The following is a 21,904-nucleotide window of genomic DNA, read 5'->3' on the forward strand; positions in this document are numbered from 1 at the left end:
AATAAAGAGATTCAATAAATTGTGATGTTATCAGACTTTAAGTTGGTCAGACTTTAAACAGCCTGTGTATTTTCAGCATAACTTTCAACAAGTTAATTCTTGGGAAAAGCAAAGAGTAGAGAGTGAAATGCAGCAAGTAGTCTAAATAAAACAAGGCAACGACGAAAAGTGACAAGCCACGGAATAGAGGTAAAACACTCTGTTTGGGTGTTTTGTAGGGACTTTAATTTAAAGAGGGGCTATTATAAAACGGAGAAAAAACATTTTAAAGAAAATTCATTTGGCAGCCAATGCTAGGAAGGACCTGAGAACTGCTGGCTACTTGTTCTTCAGTCGATAATTTCATTTCCTCCACACCTGCGGACTATGTCTATGGCTCACATTCCGACTGCGGTATTTCAAACTTTCGGCTTTTCTTTCTTGAAAACCAAATTAAACCAAATTATTTCATTCAAATAAGCTTTCTTCCTGAGCTAGTACTGTTCTTTTCGGAAAGCGAGCGCGCGGCTCACGCATCCCTTTCTTTCAAGTCTATCAGTGACGCCCACATGACTTGTCTCAGCAGCCGCTGGTAAACACACACCTACACTTCTGTTCATTAACCGTTTTTCTGTATTCTTTTCTATATAGGTGTATGGTTGGGGAACTCTGGTGATTGTCTGCCGTTAATTTTGATTGGTCCTGTGCAAGGACGCTAGAATTTCATTGGCTCTAATCTGACTGATATTTGTCGCCCGTATTCATTGGCTATTTTATGTGTCAGGTGACCAAACGGTACGGCGGCTGGGTGGGGACAAGAGGCGCGCTGTAGGCCGGGTGTCGCTTCGTGTCGGGTTGTGTGGTCGCTGAGCGGTCGTGGAAAATAGCGCGTTCAGGGATTTCGGAAGCCGGTTGCAGCTCGTTATTCTTCGGTTCTGTTGCGTGCTGTCGATGGAGAAGGACGGTGTGACGTTCTACACTTTGGAGGAGGTGAAGCAGCATAACACGAGCACGGACAGCTGGCTCGTGATCCACGACCGGGTGTACGACATCAGCTCCTTCCTTGAGGAGGTGCGAGTGCGAGCGGGGGCGCGCGCCTGCTCACTTCACACTTCACTTCACACACCTTTCTTCACTTCGTTGTTGTAGACGCACATATTTATTCCGAAAGCTACACTTTTCATTCACGATTCCGCGTTTTTTCATCGAAAACGAGTCAAACACACGTGAAAAAGGGGGCTCGTCACACTTTACTAGTAGTATTCATATATCATTCATGGGTAGGTGAAGCCAAATCGCCAGGCAGTAAATGTTCCCGTCAGGTATCTCTGCTGGGCCGTGGCCGGTTATGCTAGTGGGACAATTTGAATTTTACACTTTTATTTAGTGTAAATGTTACTTTGTTTTACCGTTGCTTTAGAGTGAACTCCTTCCTTCGTGCCATGATTTTCCCACGACTGTTGCACTGACTGGAAACGCGCCATAATTCATGCCATGGTGGGATCAAGGCCAACAACACCCAGGCAGTGCTGGCTCAGGCTGCACATGTGAACTTCCTGCCCCTTGAGGCCCTCTGGCTCACGCTACTGTTCTTCCAATTCTGTGTGTGTGTGTGTGTGTGTGTGTGTGAGAGGGAGAGAAACAATTCCCTCCCCTTTGTTTATGTAACCTTGTATCATTTAGCTGACACCTTCACCATGGCAGCTTACAGTGTAAGATATTCAGTTTTGCTGTGAATGACTAACCATTCATACAGCTGGGTAATTTTTACCCTACCAATTCAGGGTAAGTACCTTGCTCGAACTGGCGTCCTTCGGCGGGGAGCTGAAGGCTCTCACCGCCGTGCCACGTGCTGCTGCTCATTAAGAACTATAGAGAGGATTAATACTGAGAAATGTTAGCGCCCTAGAGTGATAATGCAGTACAAAGTTTACACCTGAACTTTTCCACCTTCCTGGTTGATGGTAATTTACCTTTGGATTGCTGTGTGGAATATGACATGAGTGGATGTTTTGTGGAGCTGGTGTATAGTGGCTCACGTTGAGTGTAGCAATGGCCTCGAGTTCTCGTGAAAATAAAGTGCCTGTGGGTAACATTGATCTGGTGGTTGGTTAGCATCCAGGCGGTGAGGAGGTGCTGCTGGAGCAGGCTGGGGCAGATGCCACCGAGAGCTTCGAGGACGTCGGACACTCCTTGGATGCCAGGGAAATGCTCCAGCAGTACTTGATTGGGGAGCTGCACATGGTACACACCTAGTTTCATATTCTGATTGCGTGTGCGCTAACATTTAGCGGTACTGATTAATAGTTCAGAGGACACGATAGTAGAAATGCATAGAATTTACTCCAGTGTTGATTTACATGCATATTGATAACTCTAATTCATTCATATATGCATTGTTTACTGGATACTGCACCCAGCAACTAAATCGGCTACCACTTTTGACATATAATTGTTTTTAAGAAATGGCTTTGTCCAAGGTGAATTACAGTGCCTTGGATTGAGTATTAAATGTGCATGTTAATGTCTTCCTTATTGCTAATCTAGGCTCTAGTTACCCACTGCGGTTCATAGAAGAATCATTTCACTTAAGAGGATGGATTGTTCCCTTTTCTTTATTGATCCCAAAGAAATCTAGAATTATTCCACTCTTGTTCTTTCAGGATGACCGGAGAAAGGAAAACAAGGTGGGTTACTGATTTACATGTTGCAGGCAATGAAGGGATTGAGATTAGTGTGAATACTGTTTGTGCCTGTAATTTTGTAATTGTTCACTTTCTGTGACAAGTGAAAGTCTCAAGTGCTTTTTTTTTGCTGCACATTTATGTAATTTCATTCATCAGACTTCTGTCTTAACTAATCACTGACTCCTACAGTTAATTGAAAAGTCCATATTTTTTCCTCCAGGATGTGTTCATTACTACATCTTCCAGCACGAGGTAAGGAAATAAAACTGCTCAAAGGAAATTTATTACAGGGAAACAGAGGAAATTGGTTATTTGTATCGAGTTGCTGTTTGTATCCTCAAGCCTGCTGTTGCTTTCAAGTAGCTGTACACTTTGCACATAAGATTTTATTTTCTAAGTAATGGCCATTATGAAACCCCTGATTGCTGAGGTTGACTGACAGCCAGCAACAGTCATTGATTCTTGGTTCCTGCTCATCAGGTGACATGATCACTCTTCCATCCCAATCTCTGTATGCAGCTCGTGGACCACCTGGCTGATCCCTGCACTGGCGGTAGCAGCCATCGGCCTTATGTATCGCTATTATCTAGTGGAACAGAAGTCCTCCTGAGGCCTGGCAGCTAGAGCTGTTCCCATGCCCATCTCTCTTTGTCCCTGGAAGTCTTGAAAGGTCTGACTGAATGTCCCTCCCATCATGAGCTCCCATACTCTTCCATTCCCAACTGCAGTGATGGGGAGGCTGATCTGGGTTTCTTTCTCTCACTCTAACCTGTTCCAAAGCCCACTACAGAGATGTGGGGTGAGATGCACTGGAAGTCAGAGCTCATTTTTACAGTGTCATTTCTCTTTATCATTGGTTCCCTTAACATGTTGAAGTTATTTTGTTGTAATTGACAATTTGGACAAAGTCACAGTGGCGCAAGAGGAAAAATGTGTCCTTGCTTGTCTTTTATACAAAAATCAAATGTTTGTGAATTCAAGAAATATTTGTAGTCCAAAACATGTAAAAGGTGAGAATTTTTAGGTAACCTGCTTCTATTTATTTTTTTTTTTTTTCTGCACACATCAAAAGTATGGGCTAATTCATCCTTGCAAGAAAAGTCTCATGTGAAGTTAGTTAGCACTTTGTAGTTTATTATAAATATAAAGGAAAAAGTATGATTTGTTGCCGGATGTTTTATAGTTAATGGCCTCAAAAACAACATGGGAGAAGTGCTAGTTGCACTGCTCGGTGCTTCACGGTGAGACCCCCCCGACACACTAAATTAGTTTCTTTGGAATATAACTTTCCACAGCAAGTGGTCTGCATTAACTTCTTGTAAGTGAAGATTCTTCTGAGGAGTAGCCTTTTGGTTTTCAATGCCTTCTATGTCATGGATTTTTTTTTTCTTTTTTTCTTTTATTGAATTGTGTACTCTTTAATGCAGAATTTCACCATACTCCTTTCTCACAGTAACATGCATTTTTAAAAATATTTTGGAATATCTCCTGTTGTAAATGCCCCTTGACATAAATTATTACAAAAATGTAATGTTTCAAAAGTGGCAAAAGATTTGCTTAAAGTACATGTATTTCATTAAACATTCCCTTGCTTTTGCAATTAAAAGACAAAGCACCAGTTGAGCAGTGAGTTGACTCTGTAATGATTGTTTTTAAAAACTGCAACAAACCATTAATGTTTAGTTAAATGTTCTACCAAACTTTTTTTTTTTTTTTATTTAAAAAAAAAAAAAAAAAAAAAATAGCTGAGAGTACATTGCACAGGAAGGAGTTCTGCTACCCTCTGTTTCCCCTCCAACTTGAAAACAAGCTCTTGGATATCCTGTTTATTTAGGCAGTCTGGCTGTGGGTGAATCAATGATGGCCTGGTAGTGGCTGTATTTGTGTCAACAGCCCATATTGATGGCAGAAAACAGTAGCGGTCACCATGAGCTTCCCTGACCCTTTGGGCATTTATGCTGGCGTGGGGGCATCACTGCACGCAGGTGACACACTAAAACTCATATAACTTCAATGTTTATAAAAGGAGGGGGTTTTCTTCACTGCTGGTGGTTACAGTTGTGCTGGTTCAGTGGGAAGTAATGCGTAGTTGCCCATTCAGTTTCTAGTAGGAACTGCCAATTATTCTGGACCTGTCCCAACTTAAATTACTGTTATTAGGGAGTAGAAACTAATTGTGCACTTTCAGTGTAATGGCATATGCTTCAGTAGTTAACAACTACTGTGTGGGGGAACAATTATGCTATTTAACTCAATACAGACATGAGTTTTAATGAAACACAAACCAGTGAACTAATCTTTCCTAATACTGCTGTTGCATATTATATGTGAAGTCTACAGGCTATTAATGCTTGGTCAGGTGCAATGATAGGACCTGCAGAAAACAAGAGAAGAGTGAGGGTAACAGTATCAAATCCAGCATATCAGTATACATTTTTTTGCTCTCTTTTGTGATGGGTGTGACTCACAGACGAGTGGTGGGATCAGTACTTTTGAACTGGGCCCCAAAGAAAGTTGCTTATATGATACAAAATTATATTACGTATATTAATGAAAACGAGTTCTTAGAAAGAAAACTAAATTAAACCACGGGTATAAACAGTATTTCAGTTTCATAAGGACCTGTCTGTTGATTGGCTGTTTGCAAGTTTCGCACGCAACTATCAACCAATCACGAATCGCGGGAGGAGACACTCCTTACTTCCGGTGTTGTGACGCACATAGTGCATGGTAGTGGCTTGCGTCACAGCTTAGCGTCTCACTGCGTTAATGACAATTTTGTGGCGATTTTTTGTGAAGTTGGGCCGAGTAATAAGTAAATGGAGGCTGTACTAACGTTGTACTGTGAAACAAAATAAATGCTTAATTTAAATACTAATTCAGTGACTCAGAAGCTTAAAAAAATTTAACGGTAACTTTTACTACGTTGTGCAGAATTTATGATGAAACATTTATAATTATCATTTTCCAAATACCATGTAGTAACAATGTGACTTTCCGTAAAATATTGATGGTTTTCCTAAAATATATGATTAGCCCTAGCATTGTCACTGTCGCGTGTATGTGTATCAAATAAAGCTCTAAATAAGTTTTTAATACCCAAAACAAACAAGCACACAGAATTATTACAATAAGGGACAAAATTAAAAAATATGTATCCAACTAGACTAATTAGTCCAATTAGACTAATGCATTCTTTTTTGTAGGGTTTGCGACCATATCACAATAAACTCAACTAAGAGTGCGTCTTTTTTATCTTATGTTGTAAAATGTTAAAATGTTCCAATTCAGTTTTCAGTGGGGTAATGTTAGGTTCAGCATTTGCCCGTCTTTGTTTGTTAATATGATATTTACCGAAGATTATAGACATAAGTCCAGTATCACACTGTTGTAAGGAAACACTCCCTGGTGATGTCAGTGTCCGTGCCGGTTGGACAATAAAGTTTTTCGCCCGTGGAATTCTGGGAGAGTAATGGCGGCACGCATTTCGTTCTGTCTCAGTCAGTGTCTGTCCTGTAGGGATACTTAACATTTTGTGTCGTAAATAAACTGAACTGTGCGGAGGACACCGGATTAAGAACCGCTGATCTGAGGTAAATATTGTTTTTAATGTAGTAGTTAAATGAGTTAGAAAGACTGAAAGAATCTGTCTCGACTGAACCGAACACGTCAGGCTACGTACGTCGTCGCACGACGGTCGTGCGAAGTAGTCTGGCTTAGCTTTGTTTTGTGGATTGTGTTGTATATTGTGAAACTTTATTCATAATAGTGAGTAGTTTCTTTAATTGGGTGTTTTTGTGTTTAAGTAAGTGTCTTAGTAAGTTGAGCTCGTTAAATACATGAAGGAAGAATTGAAATTAATTACCACCACACCAGGCTGTGTTTCATAACCAACTTCAATGTAAAATTATGAGTTAAATAAAATATCATAACTGACAGGCTGTGATGTATATATTACAGTTTATAAAGTATGTAGGCATGTGGTAGAGTAGAGTTGCTGCCTAGGCTAAGGTTGCAGGTTCTAATCGATCGATCCCACATCCAGCTGTACTCCTGAGCAAGCAGGTACTTACCCTAAGTGCTCCAGTAAATATACCCAGCTACATAAATAGGTAAACAATTGTCGGTACCTTAGAGTGTAAGTCGCTTTGGAGAAAAGGGTCAGATAAATGGCTAAATGAATGCTGCCAGCCCAATACTCACACACTCACATACTTTATAAACTGTAATTTATACATCACAGCCTGTCAGTTTATGATATTTAACTTAGTACTTCATATTTTACATTCCATCTGGTGCAGCAGTGGTTATGGAAGTTGGTTATGAAAGTTTAGAAAACAGTTATGTGGCTCCAGCATCTTATCGTGCATATTCTTAATAATAGGTTATATTCTTCTCTCTTTTTAAATTTTTTTTAAAGAAAATTTAAACAACACAAAGACCAGTTTGTTTGCCCGCCTTTGACTCTGAAGGTTGTAGGTTCAAATCTTGCCTACTGGGGTAGTTCCCTTGAGCAAGATAGTTACCCTAAGTTGTTCCAGTAAAATTACCCAGCTGTACAGATAGAATGTTAAGGTACCTACAATTATTTACCTAAGTCGCTTTGGTGAAGTGCATGAGCTCATTGAATAAATATAAATAATAGCTGATCATGGGTGTGTCTGTGTTTTTCTGTGTGTGTGCACGTGCACAGTCTGCTCCCATTAAGGAGATGGAAGATGAAGCCTCACTGCACCGGCTGGAAGGCAGCAATCCCTGTACTCAGGTCGGGGGGCTAATTGTGAATAAGAAGAGCGCGGCAGCAGAGCAGCACATCTTCCGGGCTCCCACTCCTCGCACGTCCCTGCTGGGTCTGGATCTCCTGGCAGCACAGAAGCGCAAGCAGCGTGAGGAGAACAACCGAAAGGATGAAGCTGATGATGATGATGATGATGATGATGATGAAAAGAAGACAAAGAAGTCTAAGGTGTCATCATATAAGGACTGGGAGGATGGTAGAGGTGACTCAGGATCTGATGAGGAAGAAAATAAAGAAGAAAGCAAGGCTGACAGGAAGGAGAGGTGACTTAACACATCTGCACCTTTTATCATGGAGAAAAGCATCTGCTCTATCTGGCCTTTCTCGTTAGCATTATCTGTAACATGTTTTCAGAAGGGTGGGGTTTTTTTGTTATTTTTAACTGAGTGTAGTTTTGTGCAGGTTCTGAATTCTTCATGTTTCAGGAAATATCGTGTGACTGGCTCTGAAACACCGTCAAACCCTGGAGGGGTTAGCGAAGAGTTCCGGCAGAAACACCAGCAGCGGGAGAAAGAATGGCGTGAACACGGAGTTTACGCCTCCTCAAAAGAGGAGAAGAAACGGGATAAGGAGAGAGATCGCGACAGGGAGCGAAGAGGTGAGCTCAGGGCAAGCCTGCAGGAGGTCTTAACATGCCAAGATTTTTGTGTGCTTTCATCCCCAAAAAATATCTTCAGCGTAGTAACCAGTGTTTCTGTTGATTGTCATATCACTGAAGGACCTTGTTGTTCCCATCTTGGTGTTTGTGTTCCAGCGTGATGTGATTCTTACATTGCTGATTTTCGTGTGCCTGAAAAACCTTGTGGTTCTCATACAACTGAGGATCTTGTATGAGCTGAGAGTCTTGTGGTTCATTTCCCCCAGACGAGCGGGATCGCAGCCAGCAAAGTAGCAGGGCTGGCTCCGAGAGGGGTGAGCGCAGTGAGCGGGGGGAACGTTCACAGAGGGAGGGTTGGTCTGAACGCCTCAGCCGGGGCAGCAGGAGAGAGGAGCCTGAGACACCCAGACACCGGCCCAGAGGTCAGTTTACTTCATTGATGAATCCTTGATGATGCCAGGCATCTTACCCTGTCTCAGCCTCTCTGAAAAGCCTCCTTCCCCCCTTCCGGGTTTCAGATGCTCCGACTCCCTCCCGATCCAGCTGGGATGAGGATGATAGTGGCTACGCCAGCTCTCGACGCTCCCACTGGGAGTCCCCCTCCCCAGCTCCCTCATACCGGGAGTCCGACAGGTCTGAGCGCAGCCATCGCTCAGGTCGGGACAGTGAAAGGAGGGACCGAGATAGGTGGGTTGATATGCTAATGATGGCACATTCTCGCACTGCCTTAGCGTAGTCTCCGTGGTAGCTGCTAAATCAAAGAATCATGGCAGAGGGAGAGTGTAACACTCAGCAAGCTTTATTTCACCACTCCAGAGACTGTCTGCACACTTACAGGGGGCTACTGAGAGATCCACCATATGGCAGTTTTTTTCATACTCATATACTTAGTCATAAACACCCCATATGGAGAATGTTTTCAGCATTGTGACTTTTTTGACAGGGTCAGCAATTCCATACATTCCATTAGTTCCTGTTTATCAAACTGGGCATCTTTTAAACTAAGCTACTCAGACTAAGCGGAGCATAAACCAAGGTTGAATGCTTTTCTTTCTCATCGAGTTTAAAATTCAATTAAATTCAATTAATTTTTATAGAGCACTGTTCTCACACAGTGACACAGAGCGCTGAACAAGGGTATAAGACAAACAAATAAGACGGTTGATACTAGAGTAATACCTTATCCATGTAGTTATTAAAGCTATAAGTATGCCTACTAGTCACAGAGTATTTAAATGTACAACTTTTGGCTTTTATAGAATAAAAGTTACAAAATTGACCCACACACACAGATACACACTCGATCACACTGACAGCTCTTTTGCATTTACATGAAAAGAACTTCCTCTGCCCTTCCCAGGTCTGTTAGGAACCGGTACCCTGAAGACACCCCTCTGCCAACTCCCTCCTACAAGTACAACGAGTGGGCCAATGACAGGAAGCATTTGGGCTCCACCCCCCGTCTGTCCCGTGGAAAAGGTAGAATATCTTGTTCATGGAGCAACAGGAGTGGCTCCACAGCTATAGAATTTCGCAGTCCCCTGGGGAGATCATGACAGAAGTTGAAAATGTTAATCTTTGAAATCAATTACCAGGTAACATTTAATAGTATGTGCCATTATGGTTGCAAGTGCAATAATCACTGATGGCGAAATACTCAATGAGAAGTGTTCAAAGGCAGACATCCTGGAACGGCATGCCTTTAGTAAGTACACAGGAAGGTAAACTCTGCACATATAAGCTGCACGGTGTCATTCCATGTCTTTGCCTTCCTGTGAAAGGGTCAGTAGGGGGTTTTGTTCTCGGTGCGGAGGGTCTCTTGTTGAGAACAGGCTGTGCTGATCCCTCTTTTAGGGAGCAAGAGGGATGGGGAAGAAGACGGAATCACTTTTGACAATGAGGAAGAGAGGCAGCAGTGGGAGGAGGACCAGCGGGTAGGTGTGCTTTGCTGTGATTCTTGGTGTGGTCCAGTGTTTGAGGGTTGATGGCAGTGAGTATCATAACGTTTAATTTAGGTCTGACAGTTCAGCAGTTTCACTCTGGAAACCTAATGTGACTTTGCAGCAAGCCGACCGGGACTGGTACATGATGGACGAGGGCTACGACGAATTCCACAACCCACTGACCTCCAGTTCAGAGGAGTACGTGAAGAAGAGAGAGCAGATGCTGCAGAAGCAGACCCAGAAGCGCATCTCGGCCCAGAAGAGGCAGATCAACGAGGTACATCTGTGTGCACTAGCCTCTGTCAAATTCACTGCTCCCTCCTGCATTGGTGCGGTAAATAAAAACTTTCATCGCACAGTTTCAGATCCTAGTTTAAGGTTAAATAGGTAAAAGATTGATTATAGAATGGTGAAGCTTGGCACTGGTAGTGTCTGGTTTTTTCATAAGTACTCTGGGATTTTGATTTTAATTAGTCCTTTAACACATGTATTTGTTTTAGGCCCTGTTGTGGGAGAGGAAAGGTGACACTGTGTGTGACAGAGAAGTGCTGCCCTTTTGTAATCGTGATTGTAATTGTGTGTGTTCTTCATGCAGGACAATGAACGCTGGGAAACAAACCGCATGTTGACTAGCGGTGTGGTGCAGAGGCTGGAGGTGGATGAGGACTTTGAGGAGGACAATGCTGCCAAAGTCCACCTTCTGGTCCACAATCTGGTGCCTCCTTTCCTGGATGGCAGAATTGTCTTCACCAAGCAGGTAGGAACAGTTGAGGGTCTCAGAGAGCCAGGACGTTACCTTGGCTTTGTACCTAATACTCTTACGTGGTGTGTGTTCTGTGTTTTATGGTCTGCCCTGTATTTGTCTCCAGCCTGAACCGGTCATACCAGTGAAAGACGCCACATCTGACATGGCCATCATCTCCCGCAAGGGCAGCCAGCTGGTCCGTAAGCACCGTGAGCAGAAGGAGCGGAAGAAGGTACACCTTCCCAACATGCCCTCACCCCAAGGGCACCCACCTTCTTTTTATAAAACGCCTGCAGTGAACATCCACTGAAGCCCCCTGAGCTTTTTTTCTCTGAATTTTCTGAGCAGCCTGGTCAGACTGTTGGCTCACATCCCGGTCCAATCTTTCACTCCACCTATAGGCTCAGCACAAACACTGGGAGCTAGCAGGGACCAAGCTGGGTGACATTATGGGCATCAAAAAGACAGAGGAGGATGACGGCACTGCAGGCAGACCTGTTGGTGAGGATGGCACTGTGGACTACAGGTATGTTCTGTTTCCTTTTCAAACCCGGTCCTTTTGTTCCTTCTTGTTTAATGTGGGGTTCCTCTGTGTACCATGGCAACAGACCAGTAAACACTCTTTCTATTAACATTACTAAACCACCCTCTTTCTCCGTGTTACGCCTTTCAGAGCAGAGCAGAAGTTTGCCGACCACATGAAGGAAAAGAGTGAGGCCAGCAGTGAGTTTGCCAAGAAGAAGACATTGCTGGAACAGAGACAGTATCTTCCCATCTTCGCTGTCAGACAACAGCTGCTCAACATCATCAGGTGCCCCAACCATAAAACTTAAGAGCTCCGCAGGAATAGAAAATACTGTGTTTATGTTGTTAACCCCTTAACAATGTCCACTCAGACATGATGTTTGAGGTGCTGGCATGAAGAAGCTCTCAGGGTTAATGGGCTGAATTTGGCATTTTGAGGATTGTGTCCTGCAGCCTGGGGTGTACAGGATGGGTCATCAGAAGCCTATGGAATGAGTTTACTGCTCCTGAATGCTGCTGTGGAACCTGCACTGAGCTGAGATGGGGGTTATTATTCTGCTCTGCAGGGACAACAGCATTGTGATTGTGGTGGGAGAGACGGGCAGTGGGAAGACCACACAGCTGACCCAGTATCTCCATGAGGATGGCTACACGAGCTATGGGATGGTGGGCTGCACGCAGCCCCGCAGGGTGGCCGCCATGAGTGTAGCCAAGCGAGTCAGCGAGGAGATTGGCAGCAACCTGGGGGAGGAGGTAAGCAGGGCTTGGTTCAGGCGGGAAACGTGGGGGAAGCAGCTGGGGTTGGTTGGTGGCGTGGAGAGTCATTTTTGCGGTGTTTGGTGTCATGTCCTGGTATGTGCTTGCTTGTGATTAACGGGAGGTGATGTGTTACTGTTGAGGTGGGTTACGCGATCCGCTTCGAGGACTGCACCTCGGAGAAAACTATGATCAAATACATGACGGACGGCATTCTGCTCAGGGAGTCTCTGCGCGAGTCGGACCTGGACCACTATAGTGCCGTAATTATGGACGAGGCACACGAGCGCTCGCTCAACACAGACGTGCTCTTTGGCCTACTTCGGGAGGTGAGTGCCACCCTGGGGACAGGGCTCATGTCTAGTGCTGTGGTGACTATCAGCAACTGGCTGCTAGTGGAATTTAATGATTTAATAATTTTAATATATCAGGTGTTTTTTCTCTTTTTTTAGCCTTCTTAGTTTATTGATCTCTCTCTCTTTCTTTTTCAGCCTGTTTTTTTTTGTGTTATTTGTGATGATTAGTCTGGTCTCTAGCATCTGGACACAAATGCTTTTCTCCCTTATCCAGTTTGCATGTGCAGCAGAGGCACCTTACTGTGTTTCACTGTATCACTCTCCTGTCTCGAGGTCGTTTCCCGGCGCTCCGACCTGAAGCTCATTGTCACTTCCGCCACGATGGACTCAGACAAGTTTGCAGCGTTCTTCGGCAATGTTCCTATATTCCACATTCCTGGAAGAACATTCCCAGTGGACATCTTGTTCAGCAAGGTTTCTTATCTTTGCACTTCAGCTATTTTTCACCTTTTTGCCGTTGTTTATTGTACATTATATGATGAGCTTTGGAGTCTGCCAGGTTCACACTGTCTTTTCTGTGTTCAGACTCCTCAGGAGGACTACGTGGAGGCAGCTGTGAAACAGGCCCTGCAGATCCACCTTAGTGGGATGCATGGTGATATCCTCATCTTCATGCCTGGCCAGGAGGACATCGAGGTACGATTTATGATGGCATCTTGAGGGAACGGGGCATAGTCATGAACATCATAGTTCAGAACATCTGATTTTCGGATTTTTCTGGTTTGATAGTTAGACTTTAAGTAGAAGTAGTACGTGAGATGTGACCTACACGACTTATGACAGGTGTCCCAAAAACCTTATGTTATTTTTGAGACCCAAATTTATGACGCGTAACGACGACCGTTCCATCGGCAGGCTGCGCTGCTACAAGGCACCAATATCTCTTATTGTTTGAGTGTCCAGCAGCAATTTTTATTTACTAAACTTTGTTTGTGATCCCCTTCCAGCTACTTCTTATTTATAATGGTTAGCAAGTGAAAAAATTTGTTCCAATGAAACGGAAAAGAAAAAGCAAAAAACAAGACATTTAGAAATGAAAGTGGAAAAAACAGTGCAGCATGCAAATAGAATTATAATATTCTTATAATATAACTTCATACTATATTAGTATTTTGTAACAAATAATGTGTGAAATTGGAAAATCTAATTGCTCATATAGCCTTATTGTTCATATACTGTAAGAGGATTTTTGACTTGCGACAATGTCAGCTTACAGTGGGGTCAGCGGAACAGAACCCTGTCGTAAGTCTGTTGTCAGTTTGGAATTTTTGGCAAAGCTTTAGGCTCTGTTTTGTTTTTCCGTATTACTCATTTCTTCTCCAACCTCTCCATGTGAAGGTGACCTCTGACCAGATAGTGGAGCGCCTGGAGGACTTGGAAAGTGCTCCACCACTGGCTGTGCTCCCAATCTACTCCCAGCTGCCTTCAGACTTGCAGGCCAAGATCTTCCAGAAGGTAGACGCTCCAGCCCTTCACCTCTGCATAACAGGCTTGCGGTCCTATGAGAGAAGGAAAGCAAAAATATGCAATAACTATTTGATTGCGGTATCCTTTAGGAAACTGCTCCAGAAGTAACCATAGTGATGAGAAGAAGCTGTTTCACAAGACTGAGTGAAACTTAAATATATTAATTCAATATATTTTTATAGTGCGCTCTTGTCATGCAGTACATATCAATATATTAAGACAGAACATAGAGGTAATTAGAGCGCTGTATTACAATGACGTGACTTTAGTCAGTGTGTTCTCCACTCTGTCCCAGGCGCCCGATGGCGTGCGGAAGTGCATTGTGGCCACAAACATTGCAGAAACATCCCTCACTGTCGACGGCATCATGTTTGTCATTGACTCTGGTTATTGCAAGCTCAAGGTAACAAAAATCGTGGGGCTCTTGACTTTTGGCCAGACTTGATCTACTCTGTGTGTAAATCCACTTACTGTGGTGACTAGTCATGAATACCTGTAGTAGCTCTGAACCTGTGACAATCTGATTTCTGCGTCACAGGTTTTTCTGCTGGTCTAAGAACTGTCACTGGAAATATGTCTTGTCATTTCTGCCTGCAGGTGTTCAACCCACGCATTGGTATGGATGCCCTGCAGGTATATCCCATCAGCCAGGCCAACGCTAACCAGCGCGCAGGCAGAGCCGGGAGGACGGGACCAGGCCAGTGCTACAGGTGGGCCCCTTGCCGAGATCCACCATTGGTGGGCCTTTCCTTCTTCACCGCTGCTCTTAATGCACAACATTTACAACTGGTGCTTCCAGAACCTTCTCGTGAAATATTTGTAACCAGACTTCCACAGTCATCTGCACCTCCCACTGGAGCGCTAAAGTAATTTCCATGTCCACCACAGCATCGGCTGACCTGCCTCAGCCATCCAGATCATTTCCCACAGCCATTATCGTCTTTTCATGAAGCTCCTGTTTTCCTTACCAATTAGCTGACCAGGTGTCTATATTACGAGCCTCCTGCTGTGAGAGAGTATTAAATGAATGAATGAATGAATCATTTGTCCACTTCTGTACAGTGTTTTGTGTCATCCTATTCTATTTGTACAATATTTTTTACATTGTATGTTTCACAAAGCCCTTTCCTGCAATGTGGTGTGGCTGTGTGAGCTTCTTCGTTTAAAGCTCACCACAAGGCTCCTTCAGCCAGCTGCTGACATGTGTCCTCTGATTGCTGGGTGTGGAAGTGTTTGCGACTGTAATTGCAGCTATGGGAGGATTTTCGTAAAGTCCTCCTCTGTTTACAGCGGGGGGACATCAGGACACAAAGGGCCCTTAAACTTTCTTTCCACTGTCGGCTCTTGCACTGTCTTGTGCCGGCAAATAAACGCATCCCGCTGCACTGGAAAGGGCACGTCCATCGCCGGATTGGACATGCAAAGGACCGCTTTGTGGTTTCACCGGATAAACTGAGGCAGGGATGGACCTTCAGATCCCGGTCTCATTGTGGCAGCTGAGCCTGTAGACACCGGCATCCCATAGGGCCTCAGCAGGCCCCACCCCCCTTCTGGTGCCTATACACACAGTCGGATGGACGCTTTGGGAGGATTATTCTGCCACTTGAATGGCTCCTGAAATCCCTTTCCTGCCTCAGACCTATCTCTGTAGAACAGCGCCAAGGGCTTTTCATCACAGCGGTTAAGGGGAGGAAATGGGTTTAGGAGTGGATGGCAACAAGAATATGTCCACATTCTGGGGATTTTCCTCTCTCTATCCTCGTCGCCTGCGATGGGGAACATGGAATAGAGGCCATTTAATCATGCTAATCTTGTTACACTTCCAGGACTTTGTGTGAGAGACTTTAATTAGTTTTAAGAGCAGGTTTGTGTCCATTATGCCGCAATAGTCTCTTTGTGAGTTCCTCTGTTGGATTTGATGCTCCTCAGCTTAGTGTTTGTCAGGATGAGCGTTGATCAACTCTCTCCCTAACCCCCCACCGATGCCCGTTGCCCCACTGCAGGCTGTACACCCAGAGTGCCTTTAAGAATGAGATGCTGACCACCACCATCCCCGAGATCCAGCGTACCAACCTAGCCAACGTGGTGCTGCTGCTCAAGTCCCTGGGCGTACAGGACCTCCTGCTCTTCCACTTCATGGATCCGCCCCCTGAGGACAACATGCTCAACTCCATGTACCAGCTGTGGATCCTGGGAGCGCTGGACAACACCGGTGAGCGTACCCCTGCCGTAAATCAGTGCAGTCTTTCCCCTTGCATCCCCCTGCTTTCTGCACAGCAGTGTGGGTTTGAGCAGGAGTTGTCTGATCTGTGCCACATTCCTTCAGTGTCTGTTTACTTGACATTCAATACCTGTGAAAAGTGTGAGTCTACTTGGGTGGCATTTATGGGAGACAAGCTGGACAGATGAGAGTGAAAACAAAATAACACGCAGGTGTCCTACATCTCTGGGAACCGATGCAGAAGAACTGGGAGGTTTTCAGTCTCTCTTTCCTGGTACTAAACTTTTGTGTGTGTCTGAGAACAGTTCCTGCTGTTTCCCATCTTGGTTTCCTTTCTTCCTGCCAAATCGTTTCTCCCTGCAGATTGATACGAATCGTAATGCTTCTGCAGAGCAGATAGCCAGTACATTTGCTCCATTTGAGGGCACTTGGAATGTGGGTCTGTTCCAGTGTGCTGGCGCCCAGCAGTGTGTAGTTCACAGGCACTGATATGACTGTCCTGAGTGATTTAGTTTAAAGATTTTAATGTCAAATGGACAGTCTGTGGTGAGGTCAATCTGAAATGCTCTACCTTTTTGTTATAATTCTTTGTTTAGCTGATGCTGTTCTCCCAGGAGACTTATCAGCATTGGTATAATAGCTGTCCTCCTTAGGACTTCTTTACCAAAGTTGGCACTTCAGTGTGTGTAATGGGCTGTGTGTTTTCCACTCCTGCCGCTCTCAGGAGCGCTCACCCCCACTGGACGCCTCATGGTAGAATTCCCCCTGGACCCAGCACTGTCCAAGATGCTCATTGTATCCTGCGATATGGGCTGCAGTTCTGACATCCTCATCATTGTCTCCATGCTCTCAGTTCCCGCCATCTTCTACAGACCCAAGGTACCGTGTTTGTGTGTCTGTCCGTGTCCATAATTCCAAGGACAGTCTAAGGTTATGAGGTTTTTCTTAGCACAAAACAATGGGAATATTCCACCGGAAAGCCGTGGCAAGCTCGCACTTGTCCATTCACTTGTCTCTATTTGCACCATTTACATTCCTGCCATAGTAGTCTTGAGGGAGGTACTTACTGTTAACTGGTACAGTACAAGAAGGAGGCTCCCACAGGAGGTAAAGGTGTTGAGAAATGATTTAATGGGTCTCTGTGCTGTCCGACAGGGCCGCGAGGAGGAGAGCGACCAGGTGAGGGAGAAGTTTGCTGTTCCAGAGAGTGACCACCTGACATACCTCAACGTCTACCTGCAGTGGAAGAACAACAACTACTCGAGCATCTGGTGCAACGAGCACTTCATTCACACCAAGGCGATGCGCAAGGTGTGCTCCCCCAGCATGCCATGCTGCATGGCGGTCACTGTGTTCCTGGTTTGCTGGTTGTTATTCTCGGGGCAGCAGAATTATGGGAACATGCATTATCCTTAGTATCTGTAGTCTGTGCAAGGTGTACAAGTCTGTTGAGCTCAAATGCATCTGCAACAATCGTTCCATTGAGCGTGTGTGTGTGTGTGTTATAGGTGCGGGAAGTTCGGGCTCAGCTCAAAGACATCATGGTCCAGCAGAGGCTCAATCTTGTCTCGTGTGGTTCTGAATGGGATGTTATCAGGAAGTGCATCTGTGCCGCCTACTTCCACCAGGCTGCCAAGCTCAAGGTACACACTGCTTTCACACACACCGGTGCAGTGTAATGCTATACGGTATGATCCAGTACAGTACAACACATCCTTACCGCTCCTCCTCCTGTACTCCTTGTGTGTCTGCCACCAGGGCATCGGGGAGTACGTGAACGTGCGAACGGGGATGCCCTGCCACTTGCACCCAACTAGCTCCCTCTTCGGCATGGGCTACACGCCAGATTACATCATATACCACGAGCTGGTCATGACCACCAAGGTATGAGCCCCCTTAGCCCTGTGCTTAGTTTGAGTATGTGGTTTGATGTTCTAGTACATGGTTTCATGTGTCTGAGTGCTTGGCTCCAGTGTGAGAATGAGCGCACACACGTGAATCCTGACAATGTGTTACAGGAGTACATGCAGTGTGTGACGGCTGTGGAAGGGGAGTGGCTGGCCGAACTGGGTCCCATGTTCTACAGCATCAAACACGCCGGGAAGTCTAGACAGGTGAGAGCACCAATGCCCCCGCAACACCAACACAAACACATACCACCCGTCCTTCCATCTCTCTCCCTCCCTCCCTCTCTCTCTCTCCCACTCTCTCATTGAGATTCCTCATGCTTCGTCGGCATGCCGAGCGATAAGCACGGCCGGAGCCCTCAAACAAATATTTTTCGCTAAAGAAACCCATTAGGCTGGAAAATGACTGCTTGTATTAGAAAACAGGAAGTGAGTCAGAACAGAGTCTTACTTGGCTAATTGTGGTGTTGCGGCTAATCCCTGTCGGACAGCGTGCGACGTGCGGGCTGCGCGGCCTCTTGCTCGTTTCTCTTACCATTTGCCATTGGCTGCTGCTCTGCAGGAGAACCGCCGCCGTGCCAGGGAGGAGATCTCCATCATGGAGGAGGAGATGTCGTTGGCGGAGCAGCAGCTGAGGGCCCGCAGGGAGGAGCAAGAGAGGAAGAGCAATATGGGAAGTGCCAGGTATGTCCCTGCTGCCCCCTCTTCTCACACAGGCCCTGCCCACACCATGCCTTGCCTGTGGGTTTAGATTTAAATATACTGGTGTCATATCCCCCTCTGCTCACCTACAAGAGCTTTAATTTTAGTGTTTATATTGTGTACATGAACGGGAGGTATGTGCTCTTCAACAGTGTCGGAAGTTATTATCCTGGTCGAACACATGGACTTCAGCTGAAGGTTGTTAGTTCCAGTCTCCCCAGGGATCCTGCCGTTGTAGCTTTAAACAAGGCTCTGAATTTTAACTGCTGAGTACCGACATGCATGTGTCAGAGTGGAGAGAAGTTTCAAAAGCAACACAATTAGAGAAGACGCCAAACCGTGTGAGCTGTAGGGCTGTCTGCTCACTCGCCACGTCTGGAGCTGAAACGCTGCACCTTCACTCAGGCTCAGATGGTTTCTCCTCATGGCTTCATGGTCATAAATCCTAACTTTTCTGTTCAAAGTGCCGTTTACTCGTCGGTGCGGCAGGTGCTACCAGCTCAGCGCACTGCTGACTCCTGTCTGCGGTCTCTTCCGTCAGACGAGTGCAGAAACATCAAGCCAAAGGTGCTGGTGCGCAGATAAATAAGCTGATTAATCAATAATGAAAATATTTTTTAAATAACCCCTCTACCTCTTTGCGACTTGACCGGTTTAACCAGTGACTTAACCAGTGGCTTGTTGGACAGCTGGTAGCGTAGTGGTTAGAGCGACTGCCTTTGGACCCAAAGGTCGCAGGTTCGAACCTCGCCTCTGGCTGTAGTACCCTTGAGCAAAGTACTTACCCTGAATTGCTCCAGTAAAATTACCCAGCTATATAAATGGGTAAATAATTGTAACCTTAACATTGTAAGTCGCTTTGGAGAAAAGCGTCAGCCAAATGAATAAATGTAACTGTAACCCGTTTTTGCTCATTAAGAGATTTACTGCAGAAGGGGTTGTGGAGCAGGCTGCTGGTGAATAGCACAGATCTGTCTGTGTGTGTGACTGTGGCTTTGCTTCCTGCTGCTGTGCAGGATTTCTGTCTCCTGACCCCTCCTTTGCTTACCGTGGTATTCTCTTCTTCCTGCAGCTCCACTGTCTGTTTTCACTCTCTCTGTCCTATAGTCTGCCTCTGTTCCCCTCTCTCCCTCTGCTTCTCATCCCCCTGGATGAAGACATATTAGATGAGCTTTTCTCACCTTTCTACTCACCAGCAGAGAGAAAAAGAAATGATATTGACCCCCAGGCGACCCCTATTACTGTAGCAATTTAAATTGTGCCTCTGCAGAAAAAAGCGTGTATTAATTTTCAGATTAAGATGAAAAATTAATTCAGCACACGTCAGCAGCCTCCCAAAGAGGTAGAGGGGTTCTTTAAAAAATATTTTCATTATTGATTAATCAGTTCATTTATCTGCACACCAGCACCTTTGGCTTGATGTTTCTGCACTTGTCGTCTGTACAATAATCGCAATAAAACTGGAGATTAGAGTCTGATTTTGAGGACTTCTGAAATGTAGTAATTATAAGAGCACTCTCCCTCCACATCACACCCATCTTCGCGCTGCGGCACTGCAGTGTTCAGGGCACCCCCAGCAAACACACCTCCTGCTCCAAGGACGCGGGTCTCTGCCCTGGACACACTGCAATTTTCAGCTGTCTGGTTCACATTCAGGGCTCAGGCTGCCGTCATTATTTGGGCTCCCACTGAAATTTTGCAGGGATAGTGGGGAGGGCGGGGCTGGAGCACTTGTAAAAATCCTGTGAATAATGGGAGTCGGGTTAGGAGGCGAGACTGGACGAGGCTTGATGTTGGTGCCGGCTTCGTACCATCTCTTTTTGATGGCAACGGACTGGCGAAGCTCTCTGCTGAGCTCCTCCAGGTGGGCCCACGATGCTCTAGAGTGCTAAAAAGCAAAGAATTCAGAGACAGAAACCTTCCAGAGGTGCCCAGAAGCCCTGTTGAAGGTAGTGCTCTGCATTTCAGAGCATCATGGGAAGTGTCTGTCTGGTTCTGTGCTGCTTTAACTTAGACACAGTTTGAATTTTACTTTTCACTTTCTCCCTGCACTCAGTGTTCTGTGTTCATCCAAACACTGTCACAGCCAGACTAATGTGACAAGGCTGCCAGCCACTGTTGTTTGTATACACACACACACGCAGAGCTGCAGCTTTCTGATTCACGTGCCCTTTGTGTCACCCTGACAGGTCCATAAAAATCTGCACCCCAGGCAGAAAGGAGGAGACCCCAATGACGCCGAAACACACCCCAGCTCGATTTGGCCTTTGAGTTCCGCAGGCTTCCGTTGGCTGGAGTGTAGTCGTAGCAACCCTGGACGTCTCCCTTTTCCCCTCCTGGGGGGGTATTGAGAGGAACAATCACATTTTAATTTGTCATCTGTGTCTGTGAGCTGCAGTTCACAGGATAAGCCAGCAGAGGGCGCACATGTATAAGGCATAAGGGGGCAGCATCTGCTCCTCCAGCTAAATGAACACATCCTGCTTTGGTATGAAACAGTCAAAGGGAGAATATAATTGTTTTGTTTTTAAAGTCACGATTTAATGTTTTACATCCTTCGTCATTAAAAATGTCCTTGTTTTACCAAGTCATTGACACGAAAGGCGCTTTCCTACCATTTTTACATCCCAGTGGTTTTGATTTTCCCCCTCCTTACAGCTTCTTCCTGCAGGACTGTCTGCAGAGCCATTGTCCTCTCCTCCTGCCATCTCCCTTCCATACTGCCAGTTAATATCTGAGCTTTGGTGCTGAGCTTTAGCATTTGTTAATAATAAGATTTACATTTTCTGCATTTTCAATATCTGGGCTCATATATTTTAAATATCTTTCACTCAGGTACCTCCAAGTCTGTTTAACCAGCTGTGGTCCAAGAGTGATAGCAGCACCAAACTGGGAGAAAGCTCCTTTTTTTTTTTTTTTTTTTTTTTTTTTTTTTTTTTTTTTTTTTTATTTTATTTTATTTCATTTTATTTTAATTTCTCCCTTTGTCTGGACCAGTAAGTTCTTTGTTGACCAAGTGTTTCACTGATGTGAGATTGAAGGAAGAACCATAGTGTGAGGTCTCTGCATGGGCTGTACTGGTCTCTTACTTCATGACCTTGTTCAAGGTGAGATGGTGGTTGGGGCACACTAGTACCCCACCAAAGATTTATATATTAAGTAGAATAATGCTTTGTATGTTTTATTGTGATGTACAGTTGGACAGTCAGTGCTCACTATT

General features: G+C 45.1%; 2 protein-coding genes across 2 annotated transcripts; both read left to right on the top strand.

Annotated features, from left to right (window-relative positions):
* Window positions 1-797: 797 nt before the first annotated feature.
* cyb5b (cytochrome b5 type B) lies at window positions 798-4,273 on the top strand. Its single transcript, XM_018752422.1, has 5 exons — window positions 798-1,050; window positions 2,095-2,223; window positions 2,643-2,666; window positions 2,887-2,918; window positions 3,186-4,273. Exons 1-5 carry the CDS (start codon window positions 931-933, stop codon window positions 3,274-3,276), a joined length of 396 nt encoding a protein of 131 aa, XP_018607938.1. The 5' UTR covers window positions 798-930; the 3' UTR covers window positions 3,277-4,273.
* Window positions 4,274-6,105: 1,832 nt separating this feature from the next.
* Window positions 6,106-21,589, top strand: dhx38 (DEAH (Asp-Glu-Ala-His) box polypeptide 38). Its single transcript, XM_018752736.2, has 27 exons — window positions 6,106-6,259; window positions 7,360-7,727; window positions 7,890-8,062; window positions 8,329-8,484; window positions 8,581-8,749; window positions 9,423-9,541; window positions 9,917-9,996; window positions 10,127-10,282; window positions 10,601-10,762; window positions 10,875-10,982; window positions 11,152-11,276; window positions 11,424-11,561; window positions 11,842-12,028; window positions 12,175-12,360; window positions 12,661-12,801; window positions 12,913-13,023; window positions 13,726-13,842; window positions 14,150-14,257; window positions 14,452-14,564; window positions 15,858-16,066; window positions 16,800-16,954; window positions 17,231-17,386; window positions 17,584-17,718; window positions 17,834-17,959; window positions 18,094-18,189; window positions 18,545-18,666; window positions 20,874-21,589. Exons 2-27 carry the CDS (start codon window positions 7,378-7,380, stop codon window positions 20,953-20,955), a joined length of 3,780 nt encoding a protein of 1,259 aa, XP_018608252.2. The 5' UTR covers window positions 6,106-6,259; window positions 7,360-7,377; the 3' UTR covers window positions 20,956-21,589.
* The last annotated feature ends 315 nt before the right edge of the window (window positions 21,590-21,904 follow it).

Source organism: Scleropages formosus, chromosome 11 (assembly GCF_900964775.1).
Source record: "Scleropages formosus chromosome 11, fSclFor1.1, whole genome shotgun sequence".
In the NCBI taxonomy this organism is placed as follows: Eukaryota; Metazoa; Chordata; class Actinopteri; order Osteoglossiformes; family Osteoglossidae; genus Scleropages; species Scleropages formosus.